This window comes from Dromiciops gliroides, chromosome 4 (genome assembly GCF_019393635.1).
Source record: "Dromiciops gliroides isolate mDroGli1 chromosome 4, mDroGli1.pri, whole genome shotgun sequence".
NCBI classification, from domain to species: Eukaryota; Metazoa; Chordata; class Mammalia; order Microbiotheria; family Microbiotheriidae; genus Dromiciops; species Dromiciops gliroides.
Window position 1 is genome coordinate 220918225 of NC_057864.1, and position 17624 is coordinate 220935848.

Below are 17624 nucleotides of genomic sequence, written 5' to 3' on the forward strand. Positions count from 1 at the left end.
ATGGTTCTTAAAAGATGCATTTAATATTTTTGCTTTTCTGCATGTGTGAGGTTTTAATGCACTAATTTTCTAAAATTCTATTCAGTTTCCACATATTTTTGGCTCAGTTTTTGGTTAGCTTTATCTACATATAAAAGAGGTAAAGTTTATGGTTTTATTGTTTATTTCTCCCTATAACTCATTTTAGCTTTTCCTTGAAGAATTTAGGTGCTATGCCATTTGGTGTGTGAATGTATATGTGTGTGTGTATGTATATATGTATATATATGTATGCATGTATGTTTAGTATTGACATGAATCTACTGTCTGTGGTATCTTGCAGCAAAATGTAGTTTTCTTTTTTTATCTCTTTTAATTGGGTCTATTTTTGTTGTAGCTTTGTCTGAGATCATGATTGTTACCTCTGCCTTTTTTTACTCTAGCTGAAGCATAATAGATTCTGCTCCAATCCTTAATTCTGGACATATTTTTCTATTTTCAAGTGTGTTTTTTTGTAAACAACATATTGTTGGATTCTGGTTTCTAATCCATTTTGTTATTCTCTTCTTTTTATGGGTGAGTTCATCTCATTCATGTTCATAGTTATAATTGTTTATTTCCCTCCATCCTATTCTTATGTTTTTCCTTCTGTCTCCTGCTTTAAGATTTTGTGTTGTTCCTAATGACTTTTGATCCATCTTCCCTATTTTTCTTTTATCTTATACACTTTCCCTCATTTCCTGTTGGGTGAAATGTATTTCTGTATCTGTGTTGATAAGATAAAATGAAGACCACATATAAAATGAAGTTAGTTTAATTTAGAATCAGAAGGACTAAACAGATTCTATCTTGTGAACATTGGTTCCATATTGTGCTGCCACATGCATTCTCCTCCATTTTCTTGTTTTTCTATTACTCATCCAATGGAAACTAGATTATATAAGCTATTTATCACTTCGTATATGTAAGTGGTCCCAAAAGTTTGTCATGCTGGGGTGGGAGTGGGGATAAGCTCCCACTCTCTATAAAATGCTCCAATAGCATGAGTCTCAAATAGCCTCTGACAACCGAAGCCCAACTCCTGGCCTTCTCATGGCGGAACTGTCTCCACTAACAGAAGGGGCGAAAGCGAGTCACTGGCACCTTAAAACCAGTCGTTTCGGGCAGGTGGGGCTCATTAGCCTTGGCAGGCAACCCGCCTAGGGGAATGAAACCCTGATTTTAAACCTCCACTGCCTTGCAGCTATACCCATATATGGGAAAGGCTTCCGGAATTAACCCCAAGGAAAAATCAGGAGTCAGAGTCCCTTAGGCAGTTGGATGTTGGACATCACATCCCTCTGGCAACTCCTGCGGTGGCACTGGTGCCAAACTGTATCGGCTCTGCTTCTCCTTTGGATCCACCAATGTCGCGGAGAGGGAAAACCTGCTGCATGGGCAACAGCTTGTTTTCCGATCCGCCCAGGCCAGCGCCCTGGAGAGGACACTCCAGCTACTCCTCATGGGGTAGATACAACACGGGATGAGACAGTTACTCAGGAGCTGCGGCTCCCCTATCGGACTGCATAGCCACACTGTGGCCTGTGGTTCTTCAAGGCACTGATCCATGGTTGTCTGCGACTGATGGAGGCCTACTACTACTACTACTATGTAAGTGGATATAATTAGTGAACATCCTCTCATTTTATGAACAGAGTGTCCTGAAACCTACTTGTCCCTTTCCCGATTGGACAGAAACTTATTCTTTCCCATCCCAACTTGGAAAGTCACAACTTTCCTCCAACTAGAAATTAGATTACCTAATTTTGCATCCTGATTAGTTATTTTGTTATAGTAAGACTTTGGGGCCTTACTTGAGTTTTATGTATAAAAATCTGCTTTACTCTGCATTCAGGGTTTTGGGATTAACTGGGGTGTCCACTGACCCATTCTTTGTGAATGCCTAGCCAATAAATCATTTATGTTCAGATTGTTTTCTTAGCTGTTATTAATTATCTATTATATTGTGTAAGTGTATTCTTCCCTCCTCTGACCAGCTCAGATAAGAGAAGTTCAAGAGTTGCCCATTCTCTCTCATTCTTTCCTTTTTGTTGCATAGATTTCTATTTGCATAGACCCCCATTATGTCAAAGAATTTTCCCCATTCTTCCACCTTCCCAATGTATTCACTATGCTTGTTCTCTCTTCCCAGCTCCAGTACATTCATCTTCTCCTCCCTTTCCATCCTTCTTTTAAGATCAAAACATAATCAAACCACTCTCAAACCCTATGTCCAGTTAAATTCTATGACCTCTGATGGTAATAGAGTTCTGAGGGAATACTTGTATCACCACTTCATAAGAATGTAAACAATTTATCAGGATCTGTCTTCCTAGCTGGTTTGGAACTTCTCCCTCACTGGAGTTTTTCATGTTTTCAAGCTTAGGCTGGATGATCATTTGTCAAATAAGTTGCAGTTGGGGGTGGGGGGGAGTAGATTCTTTTTCATGCATGGATGGAATTAGATGATAACTGAGCTCCCTCCCAACTTTTATTCTCATATGAGTGTTCATTTATGTCTTTTTTTTAACGCTTCTCTTGACTTCAGTGTTAATCAAAATTTCTATACAGCTCTGGTCTTTTCATCAGGAATTCTTGGAAAGCTTCTATTTTATCAGAGGTTCATTTTTTCCCCTGTAGGATAAAGTTTTGCTGAGTAAGTTATTCTTGGCTCTAAGTGTAGATCTTTTTGCCTTCTGGAATATTATATTCTAAATTGCTCTGTTATAGTACTGGCTGCTAAATTTTATGTGATAACTGACTCTTCAATTCTTTCTTTCTGGCTGTCTTCAGTGTTTTTCCTTTGAATTGGAAGTTTGGGGTTTTGGTTATATTATTCCTGAGAATTTTCATTTTAATGTTTTTTTGTTTTGTTTTAGTGAGGCAATTGGGGTTAAATGACTTGCCCAGGGTCACATAGCTAATAAGTGTCAAGTGTCTGAAGCCAGATTTGAACTCAGGGGCTGGTGCTTTAGCCACTGCACCATCTGACTGCCCCCGTTTGTTGTTGTTGTTGTTTTACAGTATAGGCAGTTTTAAAAAATAATTTCTTGAAAGATGATGTCTGGCCCTTCTCCAAGCTCCCAGCCCACAACTGGAAAAATGGCTAAACATACCAAGAAGGTCGGAATTGTTGGTAACTATGTAATATGTTATGGTGCATCCCTCAGAAAAATGGTGAAGAAAATTGAAATTAGCCAGCATGCCAAGTATATCTGCTCCTTCTGTGGCAAGACCAAAATGAAGAGATGGGCTGTGAGTATCTGGCATTTTGGATTCTGTATGAGAACAGTAGCTGGTGGTGCATGGACTTACAATACCACCTCTTGCAGTCACAGTTAAATCTGCCATAAGAAGTCTGAAGGAGGGGCAGCTAGGTGGTGCAGTGGACAGAACACCCACCCTGGAATCAGGAGGACCTGAGTTCAAATCCGGCCTCAGACACTTGACACTAGCCGTGTGACCCTGGGCACTTAACTCCAATTGTCTCACCACCAAAAAAAAAAAAAATTGTAAGAAGACTGAAGGAATTGAAAGACCAGTAAAATCTTCTCCCAATCAAACATCTATAGCCCATAGTCCAACAATAAATGGTTAATTTATACAATAAAAAATAAAAAAAGAAAGAAATATGTCTGGACTCTTTTTTTGGTCATGACTTTCAGATAGTCCAAGGATTCTTTGTTTGTTTGTTTTGGGTTTTTTTGCGGGCCAATGGGGGTTAAGTGACTTGCCCAAGGTCACAAAGCTAGTAAGTGTCAAGTGTCTGAGGCTGGATTTGAACTTAGGTTCTCCTGAATCCAGAGCTGGTGCTTTATCCACTGTACCACTTAGCCCTCAATCTGTTTTCCAAATCAATTGTTTTTGCTATGAGATATCTTATATTTTCTCCTTCTTTTGACTTTGTTTTAGCATTGCTTGGTGTTTCATGGCATCATTAACTTTTATTTGATCAATTCTAATTTTCAGGAAATTATTTTCTTTGGCAAAGTTCCAAGCTGTTAGTTTTCTTCCCATATCTTTCTTCTATAGCTCTCATTTCTTTTCTCATTTTTTTTTGTCTACTATTCTTATTTGGTTAAGATCATTTAAAAAAAAATTTTTTTGCAGGGCAATGAGGGTTAAGTGACTTGCCCAGGGTCATACGGTTAAGATAATTTTTAAACTTAAAAAAAAAAATCTCAAAAAAACAACAGCAAAAAAACCCATCTCTTGCTTTATCTCTTCTAGGGTTTTTGATTGGATTCAGGTCTATGCTGTGTTTTTCTTTGAGACTTTGAGATTTGTGTCTTGAGCTTCCCTATCACCTTAAAAGTTCTTTATGGCAGGATTCTAATTTTGTTTGTTCATTCTTCTAGTCCACTTCTTTTTTTTTTTTTTTTTTGTGGGGCAATGGGGGTTAAGTGACTTGTCCAGGGTCACACAGCCAGTAAGTGTCAAGTGTCTGAGGCTGCATTTGAACTCAGGAATTCCTGAATCCAGGGCCGGTGCTTTATCCACTGCACCACCTAGCTGCCCCCTCTAGTCCACTTCTTGACTTCAGATTTTGTGTTAAGATTTAGTTCTGCATACTTCTGCTGAGTGATGGGGGCAGGGGGAGTGGATAAGGGCAGGATGTCTAGGCTGAGCTTTTGTCCTTTGGTTCCTTCTTCTTTCATAGTGTAGAATGCTGTATTATTCCAGGATCTCAAGTACAGTCCAGGCTGAGGACCTACAAACTTTCAGTGCTTCCAAAGTCATATGCTCCAGGACAAAGTCTGCTCATTGCCCTCTTGGTCAGAGCTCTGCAAATTCCTAACCAAGGTTTTGGCATGAGCAAGATGCTTTGTCCCTATTAGAAAGTTTCAGTAAATTGCTGCTAGACTTAGCTACTAACAGTTGGATGGGAAGCAACAGAACTACAGGTTCAGAGCAATAGACCTACAGGCTGGCTCTCCCATTTGTTCTGGGACACCCCTAATCATTTCACTGGCCTAGAAGCTGGCACTGTATCCTCTGCTCCTTCAGTCAGCACCACAAAAATGCTGTTGCTTCTTAACTTGTTCCTTGCTCAGTACATATCTGAGGTCCCTGACTTTGGCTGTGACTTCTCTGCCACTACCAGGTACAGGTCCCCTCAGTCTACCTTGGATCTGTGACTTGGAATTGGATAGTGAGTGATAGAGAAGCCAGATGTTACTTGTTCCCATACCCTGAACTGGTTAAGGGACCTCTTGGAACCATTTCCTGCTCCTGTACTTCCTGCCCCATGGTTCAGTCTTGATTCTCTTTCAGTCCCTAGGCAATGGAATGTTCCAGGTTCATGGCCAGATGACACTCTCATTGTTCAAAGACATCTCTCTGTCTCCCTATGATGACTGGGGATTAAAAAAAAAGATAACTGAATTTTTCTTGGATTTCCCAGTTAGGATTTTATCTGATGCATTTAAAAATATATATTTTATTGATATTTTGTCTTTTACATCATCATAGTTTTCACTAGTATCCTTTCTCTACTTCCTCTGAGAGAGCCATCCTATATAACAGATGCTATTTTTTTTTGATGAGGCAATTGTGGTTAAATGACTTTCCCAAGGTCACACAGCTAGTAAGTGTCAAGTGTCTGAGGCCGGATTTGAACTCAGGTCCTCCTGAATCCAGGGCCAGTGCTCTAACCACTGCGCCACCTAGCTGCCCCAGATGCTATTTTTTAAAAAGAAAAAAGAGGGGGAGAAATCCACAGAACTGATCAATACATCAAAAAAGCTTGAAAATACATGCAATGTACAACACCCGTGGACCTCCCATTTCCACAAAGGGGTAAGCTGGGGGTAGCCTTATATTTATTCTTTCAAGTTATGCTCAAACTTTATAATTTTGCTATACTCACTTTTGATTTGTGTATGTGTGTGATTTTTCTTTCCATTTATATTGTTGTAATCATGTATATTGTTTTTTGGCTCTATTTATACTCTGCACTAATTCATGTTACTCTTTCCATACATCTCTGTATTTACCATATTCATCATTTCTTACAACACAGTAATATTCCATTACATTCATGCACCATAATTTGTATACATACATATATATAAGATAGCAAAACCTTACCAGAGAAATATGATCTAAAGATTCCCCACCTCCCCATTAACCATTTCCCTTATCCTAAATATTTGTTAATTTGATCTGTGCAGAAACCTTTCATTTTCATGTAATCAAAGTTATCTATTTTATTCTTTGTAATTGCCTATATCCCTTATTTGGTTAAGAATACATCTTCTAAACTATAAATGACTTGACTATTCTCAACAATACAATGATCCAAGACAATCCCAAAGGACTTTTTTTGTGTGTGTGGGGAGGGCAATGAGGGTTAAGTGACTTGCCCAGGGTCACACAGCTACTAAGTGTCAAGTGTCTGAGGTTGGATTTGAACTCAGGTCCTCCTGAATCCATGCTGAAGCATGCTATTTTTCACTTTCATTTTTTTTCTTTTAATAAAGTTTGCTTGTACAAAATGACAAATATGGTAATATTTTACATAATCATACATGTATAACCCATATCTGATTGTTTACTGCCTTAGTAAATTGCTGAGGGAGGGAGGAAAAGAGGGATAAAAATTGGAACCCGAAATCTCTCTCTTGGGGCAGCTAGGTGGCTCAGTGGATAGAGCACCGGCCCTGGAGTCAGGAGGACCTGACTTCAAATCCGGCCAAAGACACTTAACACTTAGTAGCTGTGAGACCCTGGGCAAGTCACTTAACCCCAATTGCCTCACAAAAAAACAAAAACAAAAACACAATCTCTCTCTCTCTCTCTCTCTCTCTCTCTCTCTCTTTCACTCACACACACACACACACACACACCCCAATTCTATATTTTGGTGATTTGGGGGGATGCTCTCTAACACCTTCCACTTCTCTTCTTTAATAAAGAATTCTTGATATATAAGTGTGAGGCTTCTGTATAGTCTACAAGACTTTAACAACTTTCATTCCTTACTTCTAAACCATATTTTTAAAAATATTTTTTTTTGCCATCCATCCTTTTACATTGAAGTCACAGAATATCTAGGTAGATGCTGATTTAATTTGGAGGATCTTACTGAGTTCTTCACAGAATTCCATCTATCTCTTTATCCTCTGCCAATGATGTTGGTTTGTAAATTATAATTGTTTGTGAGTCTTTTTTGCAAATACTTATTATGATTCCTGGGGTGTATGGGGTATTCAGGAAGGACTGGCACTTCTATTGTGAAAGCTTGAAAAGTCCTTTTCAGGGCTGATCATTCACCTTTGGTGTCCACCTGTCACTTAACTTTCACCTCTGGCTCCAAGAAGCTGTAGCATATGTGCAGTGGCCATATCCTGGTGAAACGATCTTGAATGACAGACTAACCCAGGTTGAAGGTAACCAATAGACCCCAAACCTGTAGGTGAGTTAGGTGGATATCTACCCCAAGCAAGTGATGAGAACACCTTGTTCCAATGGCCATGGAATTGGCTAAAGCAAGCTCTGTGGAGCATTTAGAGCTTGGCCAAACATCAAAGACACTGAGGTCATCCACTGCATCCTGGATCATTGCCAGTCATCTTGACTTTTGTCTTGCCACCAGACTTTGATATCTCTGGAATCCTGAGGCTGATGACTTTGTGCAACTCTGCCTCACTTAAATCCAATTCATGCTTGAGTCAAGACATCACCTCAGGATGTCATCAGTCCTCTTCAATAACGAAGGACAAACAACAATTATGAGTCCTGCCATATGAGATGGTCAAATAATGGCTGAAACAATAATTCTTGTTGCCTTGATTCACATGACAAAATCAATTCTGCCAAATCTTTATTTGCCTCATAGAGGGGCTTAAGTGACAAACTAAATTTATATTTTATCCTAGAGATAATAGAGAGCCACTGAAGTATTTTGATCAGGGGCAGGACACAGACCTGCACTTTATGAAGATTATTTTGGCAGATGGGCAAAGGGTAGATTGGAAAATGGAGACTGAGAAATAGAGACCAATTTGAAGGATATTATATTTAAAAGCCCAGACAAGAGGGCACAGAGAAGTGGAAAAAATGGGAGAGATTGGTTAAACATCATTGGAGGTTGTAACGATTGGAATAACGCCACCTGCTGGATACTTACTGTAGAGGAGTTCTGCCCATGAAGGGAAGGTCTTTGAGGGCAAGACCAGGAGTCAGGAAGTGACGCGGGCTAGTGGGAGGAGGAAGGAAGAGACTGGCGCTCAGTCTCGCTCTCTTTCCTCTGGACTCTGGCGGAGAAGGGAGCTAGAAATGTGCTCTCCCTTTAATAGATAGGAATCTAGGCCTTTTTCTCTCTCTTTACCAAATTCTTATTCTCCTTAATAAATGCTTAAAAGTCTAACTCTTGCTAAAGCTTATAATTTATTGGCGACCACTCATTAGATATTTTAGACAGTTTAGCTAGAATTTTAGCCCTTAACAGATGGCTGACCACGAAGAGGAAAGCTAACCCTCAGTCTTCTGATCTGCTGGTTGGGTAAGAAATTTCCCCTCCCTCTCCCTTTAACTGCTAAGTACTGGCGCACTGGCTGTGTTTTCCTTTAAATTTTTTCGAATGGACCTTTTAAACTCCCTAATTACCCTATTTTTGATTTTAGTCTGTTTAACCAGACAAATGGGGGATAAGATCATGTTAATGCTTTGTTTTTGTGGATTTTCTATTTTTCTTTTTATTTTTGTTAAAAGAGCCAGCAACTTACTCACACAAGGAAATATCACTCCCTCTCCCAACCATGCTTTTTCAGAGAAACCTGAAGAGATTCCTGCAGCTTTTCCCAATTCTAACACTAATTGTTGCTCTAATTTTGCATGCCTGGAGGCAATGACCCACCCTCTAGAAGTTTTTAATCCCCTAGCACCTGGAGGCAAAGTGGGGGAAGAGGAATCCAGGCCTGAGTTCAAAATCAAGTCTGATTCAAATTGTGCTGGTCCCTCCCCTCCTCTCCAAACCCCACCCTCTACTCCTCCCATGGCCAAGCCCATTGCTTCCCCGGCCTGGGAAGTCCAGAGATTTGATGCGCATGCTCAACTTTCTCTAACTACATTTGCAGCTTCAGGCTCAGCCCTTCCCCAGCCTGGCTGTGCTTCTGAGACAACCTTAGAAAACCCTTTAAATTCCAGATATACTCGTTTTGTTCATAATTTTGCTAACCTGCTTTTGTCTTTAATTAGTAATCTTATAAAGCATTTGTATGGTGAAAAGACTGACAGACAATATAGAGGGGTTAAAGAAGAAAAACTTAAGCTGAATAAGAATGACAATCATCACCATAGTTCAAGACTCCGCTTCTTTTGCCATGGAAGGGTATATATTGTACAGAAATGTAGAAGTAAGCAGCAAGGTACTGATATGAGTATTGGGGATTTTAGATATCGGAATCAAGAGTGTTCTGAATTCACTCAGATTATTAATGTCAGTTCAGAGGTTACATAGGATTTCTATGCTATTACATATACATTTTGGAATTAATGGTATAGGCTTATTTTCATAGAGATTTTAATGCTTTTGAGATTGTGTCTTATACTTAGTTTCTAAAACAAGGATAATATTTGTAAAAGCTTTTTATAGACATGTGATCAAGTTTATATTTTATAATACTCTTATTGATATTAAGTTCATATTCATTTAGATTTCCTTAGTTTGAATTTCACTGTATTTTATTGTTCAATGTGTATTTTCTTCTATTCATTTGTCTATCTAATTTTGAAACATTGCAAGATGGTTTTGATTTTATTATACAATGTTAATTCTAGGAGTATTGTGCTCCCATATTCTGAGTTGTTTGTTTTTGTTATTTTTTCTCAACTGATTATTTGATCAAACTCTTTAAAGCATTTCCCTGGCAAATTGGTTGCCATGGCAAGTGTAAATTGATTCTAGAAGTATTATTTTTGATAAGCATATTCCCAAAAAAAAAAAAAAAAGAGGGGAACATTTGTAAAAGTTTTCTATTTTCAAAAAAAAAAAGTTCTTTGAGATTCTGTTGTGCTTTAACTTGTATTTAAGTATGTTCTGATTTTTCACAAAAGTAATTGTATACTAAGTAAAAAAAAGGGTATTATTTGAAATTGTTGCATAATTATGTATTATATTTTGAGTCAAGATGTATTTACATTTTTTGCAATCATTTATTATCCTCAATTTTAAATCCATATGAGACTTGGATTATGGGAACTTATCATTTAAGACATTAATTGCCTTTATTCTGAGTTATCAGATGCCAGTTGGCCAAGATGCCATCCAATCACAAGAGGAATACATGCAAGAGCAGACACTGAACTGTCACATGAGGGGAGACATGCATGAAGTCAAGGTATGGCCGAGGGAACGGCTTTTGACAAATGTTGAGGTTGGATTCTCTTGGTTTAATATTTTATTCTCTTTTTCCCCACAATATTGTACAGATGGCTGGAAGTATTCATCCCACCCATCTCACTTCTACACCTGGCTTCTATGCTCCCTCCTATATGCCTGATGCCATGGACATCTCAATCCCATGCATCTGATTAAGTCTGACTCAGTTTCTTCCAATATGTTCGGTGGCATGGACATATATTCCATCCACCTATTTTAAGCCTGGCATACTGTATGGGCAGTACATATTGCTCAAGTGTGGGAATGCTCATATCCCATCATTTCTCTGTTCTTTTATGGTAACCCCCATAATTATCTCAGGTGTCATGATAAATACAGTGTTGAATTTGGCCTTGACACCTGTTACCAATTATATTAGATTTTTTAATTTCTCATAATGGCATGAGGATAATTAGGCAGATGATGCAAAAAGTGATGAAACAAAGATAAAAATTATTTTTAAAAATTAATATCGCAGCAATTGTCTTCTCAATTACCCTCCATAAGGGGGGACTATAGTAAGATTATAATTTTAAAGAATGTTTCAATTTTTGTTTTATTATATGTTTCATGTGTAACAACTAAGATTCTGTATTCCCTTAGACATGTTTTTGAGAACTTTCATTGTTTGATTTGATTATTGACAAAGCTATTTTAAAGTTGTGTTAAGCTCAATTTTGTAGGAAGTTTTCCTGGCTGATTACCAGCATCCACACATCAACCCCTGAAAAGACTTCCATTCTACGACTACACCTAGAGGACATCTGAGAAAAGACTTTCAGAGACTTTAAATGAACAGTTTTGATTTGTTCTTTTTGTTGGTTTTTTTTCTCTTTCTGTTATAATATACACCATCTGTAACATGTATTCTCTGCAGAGGCCCTCCCTTTGCAAGACTAATGTCAAAGCGTCGGTTCATGAGGACAAAAAAATCGCCCCTCTGGACAAAACTTTCCTCTCTTCCTTTTCTATATTGTTGTTCACATATTATTAGTTAGCAATAGTTATCATATTGTTTTTACTGTTCCGTCAAGGAAACATTTTGTTTCTTGAGGAACAACAGGGGGGACTGTAACGATTGGAATAACGCCACCTGCTGGATACTTACTGTAGAGGAGTTCTGCCCATGAAGGGAAGGTCTTTGAGGGCAAGACCAGGAGTCAGGAAGTGACGCGGGCTAGTGGGAGGAGGAAGGAAGAGACTGGCGCTCAGTCTCGCTCTCTTTCCTCTGGACTCTGGCGGAGAAGGGAGCTAGAAATGTGCTCTCCCTTTAATAGATAGGAATCTAGGCCTTTTTCTCTCTCTTTACCAAATTCTTATTCTCCTTAATAAATGCTTAAAAGTCTAACTCTTGCTAAAGCTTATAATTTATTGGCGACCACTCATTAGATATTTTAGACAGTTTAGCTAGAATTTTAGCCCTTAACAGAGTAAAAATCAACATGGGATAGCAATTGACTGAACATGGGGGTAGAGAGGGGATAAGGGAGAGAGAAGAGTCAAGGATTACAAACCTGGGTGACTAGAATGTTTGTGGAGTCTTTGTATAAAACTATGGAAGTTGGGAGGAGAGAGTAGGTTGGAAGAGAGAACACTGATGAATTCCATTTTAGACACGTTGAGTTTGAGCTGCCTATAGACATGCAGGAATGATTATCTAGTTAGCAGCTGACTATAGAATTGGAGTGAAAGGGAAATCTTAGGTCCAGTTATATAGATTTGGGAGTCATCCATGCAGAGGTAATATTCAAGTAATCAAATAGGATAAACATAATATATAGTTAGTATATAGGATCCACAAAGTCAATCAGTGTATAATAAAAAGAGGAAAATACAAACATGAGATAAAATAATCACAACTTGGTAGTAAAAGACAGTACCAAACATGCCCTACTCCATAAAAAAGAAAAAACAATCATTCAATTATCATATTTCCTCACTCCAGTCATATATATAGACTATATATATATATAGAGAGAGAGAGACATAGATGTCTAACCCACTTAACATCTCGTACCCTTAGTTCTCTCATGGATTGCCAATATTTTGACCAAGTTTTAGTCTTGAGGATATGAGCTTATTATGAGGATCACATCTCTCAAGAACCTTCATGATCAGAATGGCACAGTGATTCTTAAAACCCTCTTGTGTCAGAGTCTGAGTCACCATTTAGTGCTTCACTTTTTTTTTTAACCAACTCTGACAGCCTCAAACATGGAATAATAATTCCCTAAGAATACTCAAATGTATCTTGTGATCTCATCAATTTGGGAGTTCCCTCCAACCACATAGATGATAACCTAACCATGCCTGACCATTTTGTGGGTTCTTATCTGTGTCTTCCCAAAAGTTCAACATGTGCTGTCCAGCCAACATGGTAGAGGCCTTCTTTACTTTTCCCAGAAACTATGATGGTACAAGTGAAGCATCTACCTATTATCTCTTGCTCTCACCAAGTGACCAAAACATCATCTTTCAGTCATATAATTCCTTCATGACTTCCTTTACTCCTGTTCCTTATAGTTCCTTATTTGTGGCTGCTTACTCACACCCACCATGCACCTTCCCATTGCCTTTTGTGTGACGTTCATCTTTAGTTCTTCAGATACACTAGTGTTCTGTGTCTTCTTGCCATAAAGCAACACTTGTAAAATGTCTGTACTGAAAAGATGGACTTTGGCTGTTACCGGAAGCATTGGTGTGGTGGTAGTGTCAACAGAAGTGTTTTTGTAATTTACCAAAAGCAATCCCACCTGCCTCCTTCTATTTCACCTCTGGGCCTGAATTCATTGTCCATTGTCTCAGATATACTGTACTGTTAGTGTGTCCATTTAGATGCACCTTAAAATCTTGGCAATGGACGTTCTTCATCCACTTGATCTTTCCCATGCAGATGGACAGGCCAAGCGCTTTAGAGTGATCTCATCTCCTCCAGAAAGTTCTACAACTGCCTTAGGACTTGATGCCATCAACACAATGTTATCCACAACCAAGAACATCTGGAACCATGTAGTAAGTACATTGTTTCTTTCATTCAATCTTCCACAACACCTCTAACATGTTTCTCTTTCCCTCCACTCAAGTGGTCACTACTCCAGGACCTTGTTACCTCTCACCTAGACTACTGTAATAACCCCTTGCCTCTAGTCAATAGAGTGTGATCAGAGAAAGGAGTTGAGATCAGACATTTGTATGATGGAGTATGCTAGGGAATCACCAAGACATTCTTCAACTCACTTTAGCAAGTGACGTTTACTAACTGTGTGACTTTGGACAAGTCATTCTTTGGGCCTCAGTTTTCTCATCTGTAAAATGAAGGAGTTGGTCTGAATGGCCTCTGAGGATCTTCCAATTCTAAATTCTATGAAATGGCTTGTTCTCATTTTCCAGTGGTTTTGCTCATAAGTTTCTTGTTCCTGGATACCTGAAATGTCCCCTTTCTCCCTACCTTCATTTCCATCTTTTCAAATCCTATCTGTTCTTCAAATCCTAGCTTTTATTTAACAAACATTTGTTAAGTGACTGCTGGGGCAGCTAGGTGGCCAAAGTGGATAGAGTGCTAGGCCTGCAGTCAGGAAGATCCCTCTTTTGAGTTCAAATCTGGCCTCAGACACAATAGCTGTGTGACCTTGGGCAAGTCACTTAACCCTGTTTGCCTCAATTTCTTCATCTGTCAAATAAGCTGAAGAAGGAAATGGCAAACCACTCCAATGTCTTTGCCAAAGAAAACCTCAAATGGGATCACAAAGAGTTAGACATGACTGAAAAAGACTGAACAACAAAATTAAGTGACTGCCAGGCACACCCAGACAGAAGCAATGTTGACTTAAATGTTTTCTTCTGTGTAAAACCTTGCCTGTTTTTTCCCCCCACTCCTGCACTCAACAGTGATCTGCTGAATTGACAAATTTACCTCAGATAATTAATATTCTATACAACTGTTTATATAAGAGGCTTTGCATAAGAGGTCATGTAGATCTGAGTTATGTGTGTATGTACAGCATATTCCTCTGAACTTTCCTAATACGTTTTCTTAAACCTTTTAAATATTCCTTTGTACTATTTAATATCTAGGTCTAATTTTCTAGATTTTAAATTCATCAAGGGCAAAGATCTTGGTGCTTACCTCAACAATTAGAATTTAACAAGAGATTGTTAAATCCCTACTGTGTGTAAGGCAGTGTGTTAGAGATACAAATTTTTTTTAAACCGCTCCTGTTCTCAAGGAATTTGAATTCCTCTAAGAGAACGTGCAGGTACATAGATGAGTATAACATCTTGTCCCCTCCTTCCATTTGGTTGTCTGTCTCCTGACTGATTTCCAGCCTCTGTCAGGAGTGTGAAGAAGTGGGGGAAGCAGATGCCTTATCCATCAACACACAAAACCTCTCTTGCCTGGTTCTCTAGCAGTAGTGAACAGTCCTCCTTCCTTCCTCTCTCCAGATAAAATCAGGGAGCATGAATAAGCATCCTATGTCCTACCCTATACCATCCCATACTGTTTGTCTTTTGCCAGAATTGTGAGTGGAACCTGTTCTACTTTTTCTAAATATTTTAAAATTATGAATCTCTTCAGAACAGGATTTAAAAGCATACTGCTCCCCCCCCACAACAAACATTTGCTGAACACACTATGTATTCAGCACAACAGGTAATAAAGGGAAATCATTAGACTTGACTCAGATCCAAGCCCACTGGGAAAATGAACCGGATCTAACATCCTACTAACTCTACCTGCTTAACAAGAGGCAAAACAGGTCACTTCTAGAGTGGAGAAGGTAGGAGCATTGTTCTTTGTGCAGGGACAGAGTGATCTTGGCAGGATTAAAACAAATTAATTATTATCAACCCTTGGGTTTAACATCCCAGAATACCTCCAGTTATATAAATGAGATTCACCAAAGTATTGAAAACTTATCAGAATAAAAGATTTTACGTGGAGGCAGCCTGGAAGTTCAGTAGTCGAACATACTGGCTAAGTGACAATTGGGGGGAAAATCTCAACTTCTCAGTGCCCCAGGCAACTCCAATTTTAGATGGTTGTAATGAGGGCGAGGAAGTTCTCAGAGCCAAAAAAAATCACCAATCTGATACACACACATCTTGACTCGATTTAATTATTAACAATAGTAAAACACACAATGGAACATTGCATTCAACAAGGGAGTCCAAAAAAGCAAACAGTGGGAATCCCATACCTTTGCAGGCCTCAGAGGAGTTCCCTTGGCCTTTGGTAAGGTACCTGGGTTCACAGATTTTGTATTTGCTCATCCCCCACTTCAACAGGGACTATTCAGGTGGCAGTTATTTGTAGAAGTTGTTAAAACTTGAAAGGTAGGAGAGTATCACATAATTCTAAACCTTGCCTAACTCTTTCAGGAGAGATTGTTAATTGTCCTCTTATAGATTATACAGGTCTTAGCACATTTGTGGAATTTCAGAAAAACAGGATTCTCTGGTCTCATCTAGTCTTTTCCAGGCATATTTTGACCCACAAGAAACAGTCAGTAGAGAAGAGATTGCTGCCCTTACCTTCTGTTCCCACTTGAACATGAGCTTTTATCACCTCCTCAGCATTCAATCGGTGGGACCATCTGCTGGGGGAATATTGCTTCTCCAGGTCCTATGGGACACAGAGGCTCAGGATTTCTGAGTTAGAAGACATCTCAAAGGCCAACTAACCCAACCCATACCTGAAGGTAGCTCCTTCCCCATTCCTTCCCCTGCAATAAATTAGACAAATAATCAACCAGCTTTTGCTAGACCTTAAACTAGGAAGAAAGCGCGACTTCCTAGTGCAATCTATTTCCCTTTTGAACAGCTCTAATCATTAGGAAATGCTTTTTTTTTACCATCAAACCTAAATTTATCTCTTTATAGATTCCCTCCACCCATCAATCCTAGTCAAAAATAGTAATAATGTAATAATTATAATGAGTATTGACAGCATTTTGAGCATTTTACATACATTATTTCATTTAGATCCTCAAACAATGGCAGTGATTGAGATATGGGAATTCTCAAACTCCAGAGTCAGGACATTCCAAAATAATTCAAACTGTTGAGGAATTTTTCCTCTTATCAAACAGAAAGTTACATCAGTGCAACTTCTATCCTTCTGGGACCAAGTCTACTTTTTTCTTCCACATGACAGATGACATCCCTCCTAAATCCCTTCTTCAGGGTAAATGCTACTAGTTGCTTCAAACTGATCTTCATATGGCACGATCATATTGGTCAATATTTCATATTGGACCTTCACCACTCTGGTAGCCCTTCTCTGGAAACTCCAGATTCTTATCCTTGCTCCTAAAATGTGGTATGCAGAACTCAGTATAATAGTTCAGATGTGGTCTGAGCAAGGAAGAATACAGGACAGGTATCTGGACACTATGGCTGCCAACAAGGAAGGCTAACTTTATTTTAGCTTTTTCGGGGTGGAGGTGGGGGAGAAGAGCTTCCAAGTCACACAGATAAATTGGATTAAGCCTGCAGTCCTTTAAAAAAAATGGTTCCCCCAACCCCAACTGAAGGTAGTAATCTTTCGAAGACAGGTGTGGAACTTTACAATCATCCTTAGTTAAGTTAAATTCCATTAGATTTGGTCCAACCTTTTAGCCTGCGCAGGTCTTTTTTTGCACCCTGAATCTGTCAACATAAGAACTTTCTCTCTCATCTAGGGCCATCTGCAACTTTAAAAAAAATACCATTTCTGCTTTCATGCGAATCCAGGCTGAGATAACAAATGACTTTAAAAGAATAGGGGAGATGGGGAGCATGTAAAGCAAGGGAAAATCAATTCACCACCTTTCGGCACCTTTGGCTAGTCCCTCCAGCCCCAGGCTCCCCCGGACTCCCCGCTTCCAGTCATCCATACTCAGCAAAGTATCTCCTACCTCCTTGGACAACGCCTTCCAGGGCGATTCTCGGGGGCTCAGCTGCAGAACTGCCATGGTTTGGCTGACCGTCAGGCTGGAAGCCTGCAGTTGCAGAGCTTTAAGATCTAGGGAAGGAAGGCGGGGACTCTGGTCATCTGCTGCGTGGCCAAGAGCGTGGGAGTAGCGGACTTTCAGATTGACCCCTCCTTCGGCGGGAGGGGTGGAGGGAGGTAAAAGAGACTGGAGGAGGGAAGAAAGGCGGGGCTTGAGCTTCAGTCGAATCTCCCGCCAGCCCCTAGCTCGGCTGGGATTGGGTCGGCACCGGGCGCGAGAACTCCCTATTG

The 17624-nt window shown here is 39.4% G+C and overlaps 1 protein-coding gene across 3 annotated transcripts in view; it reads right to left on the reverse strand.

Annotated features, from left to right (window-relative positions):
• The window catches only part of AFMID (arylformamidase), a 55522-nt gene that overhangs the window by 16488 nt on the left and 21410 nt on the right, over positions 1 to 17624 (reverse strand). For 2 of the 3 annotated variants that reach the window (XM_043962785.1, XM_043962784.1), the window contains exons 2-3: positions 17299 to 17405; positions 15935 to 16025 (exon numbers count right to left, since the gene is read on the reverse strand). In XM_043962785.1, the coding sequence (XP_043818720.1) occupies positions 15935 to 16025; positions 17299 to 17355 (148 nt within the window). In that variant the 5' untranslated portion in view covers positions 17356 to 17405. Of the gene's footprint in view, positions 1 to 15934; positions 16026 to 17298; positions 17406 to 17624 lie in introns of those variants that run through there. The other variant, XM_043962786.1, reaches the window with a different exon arrangement.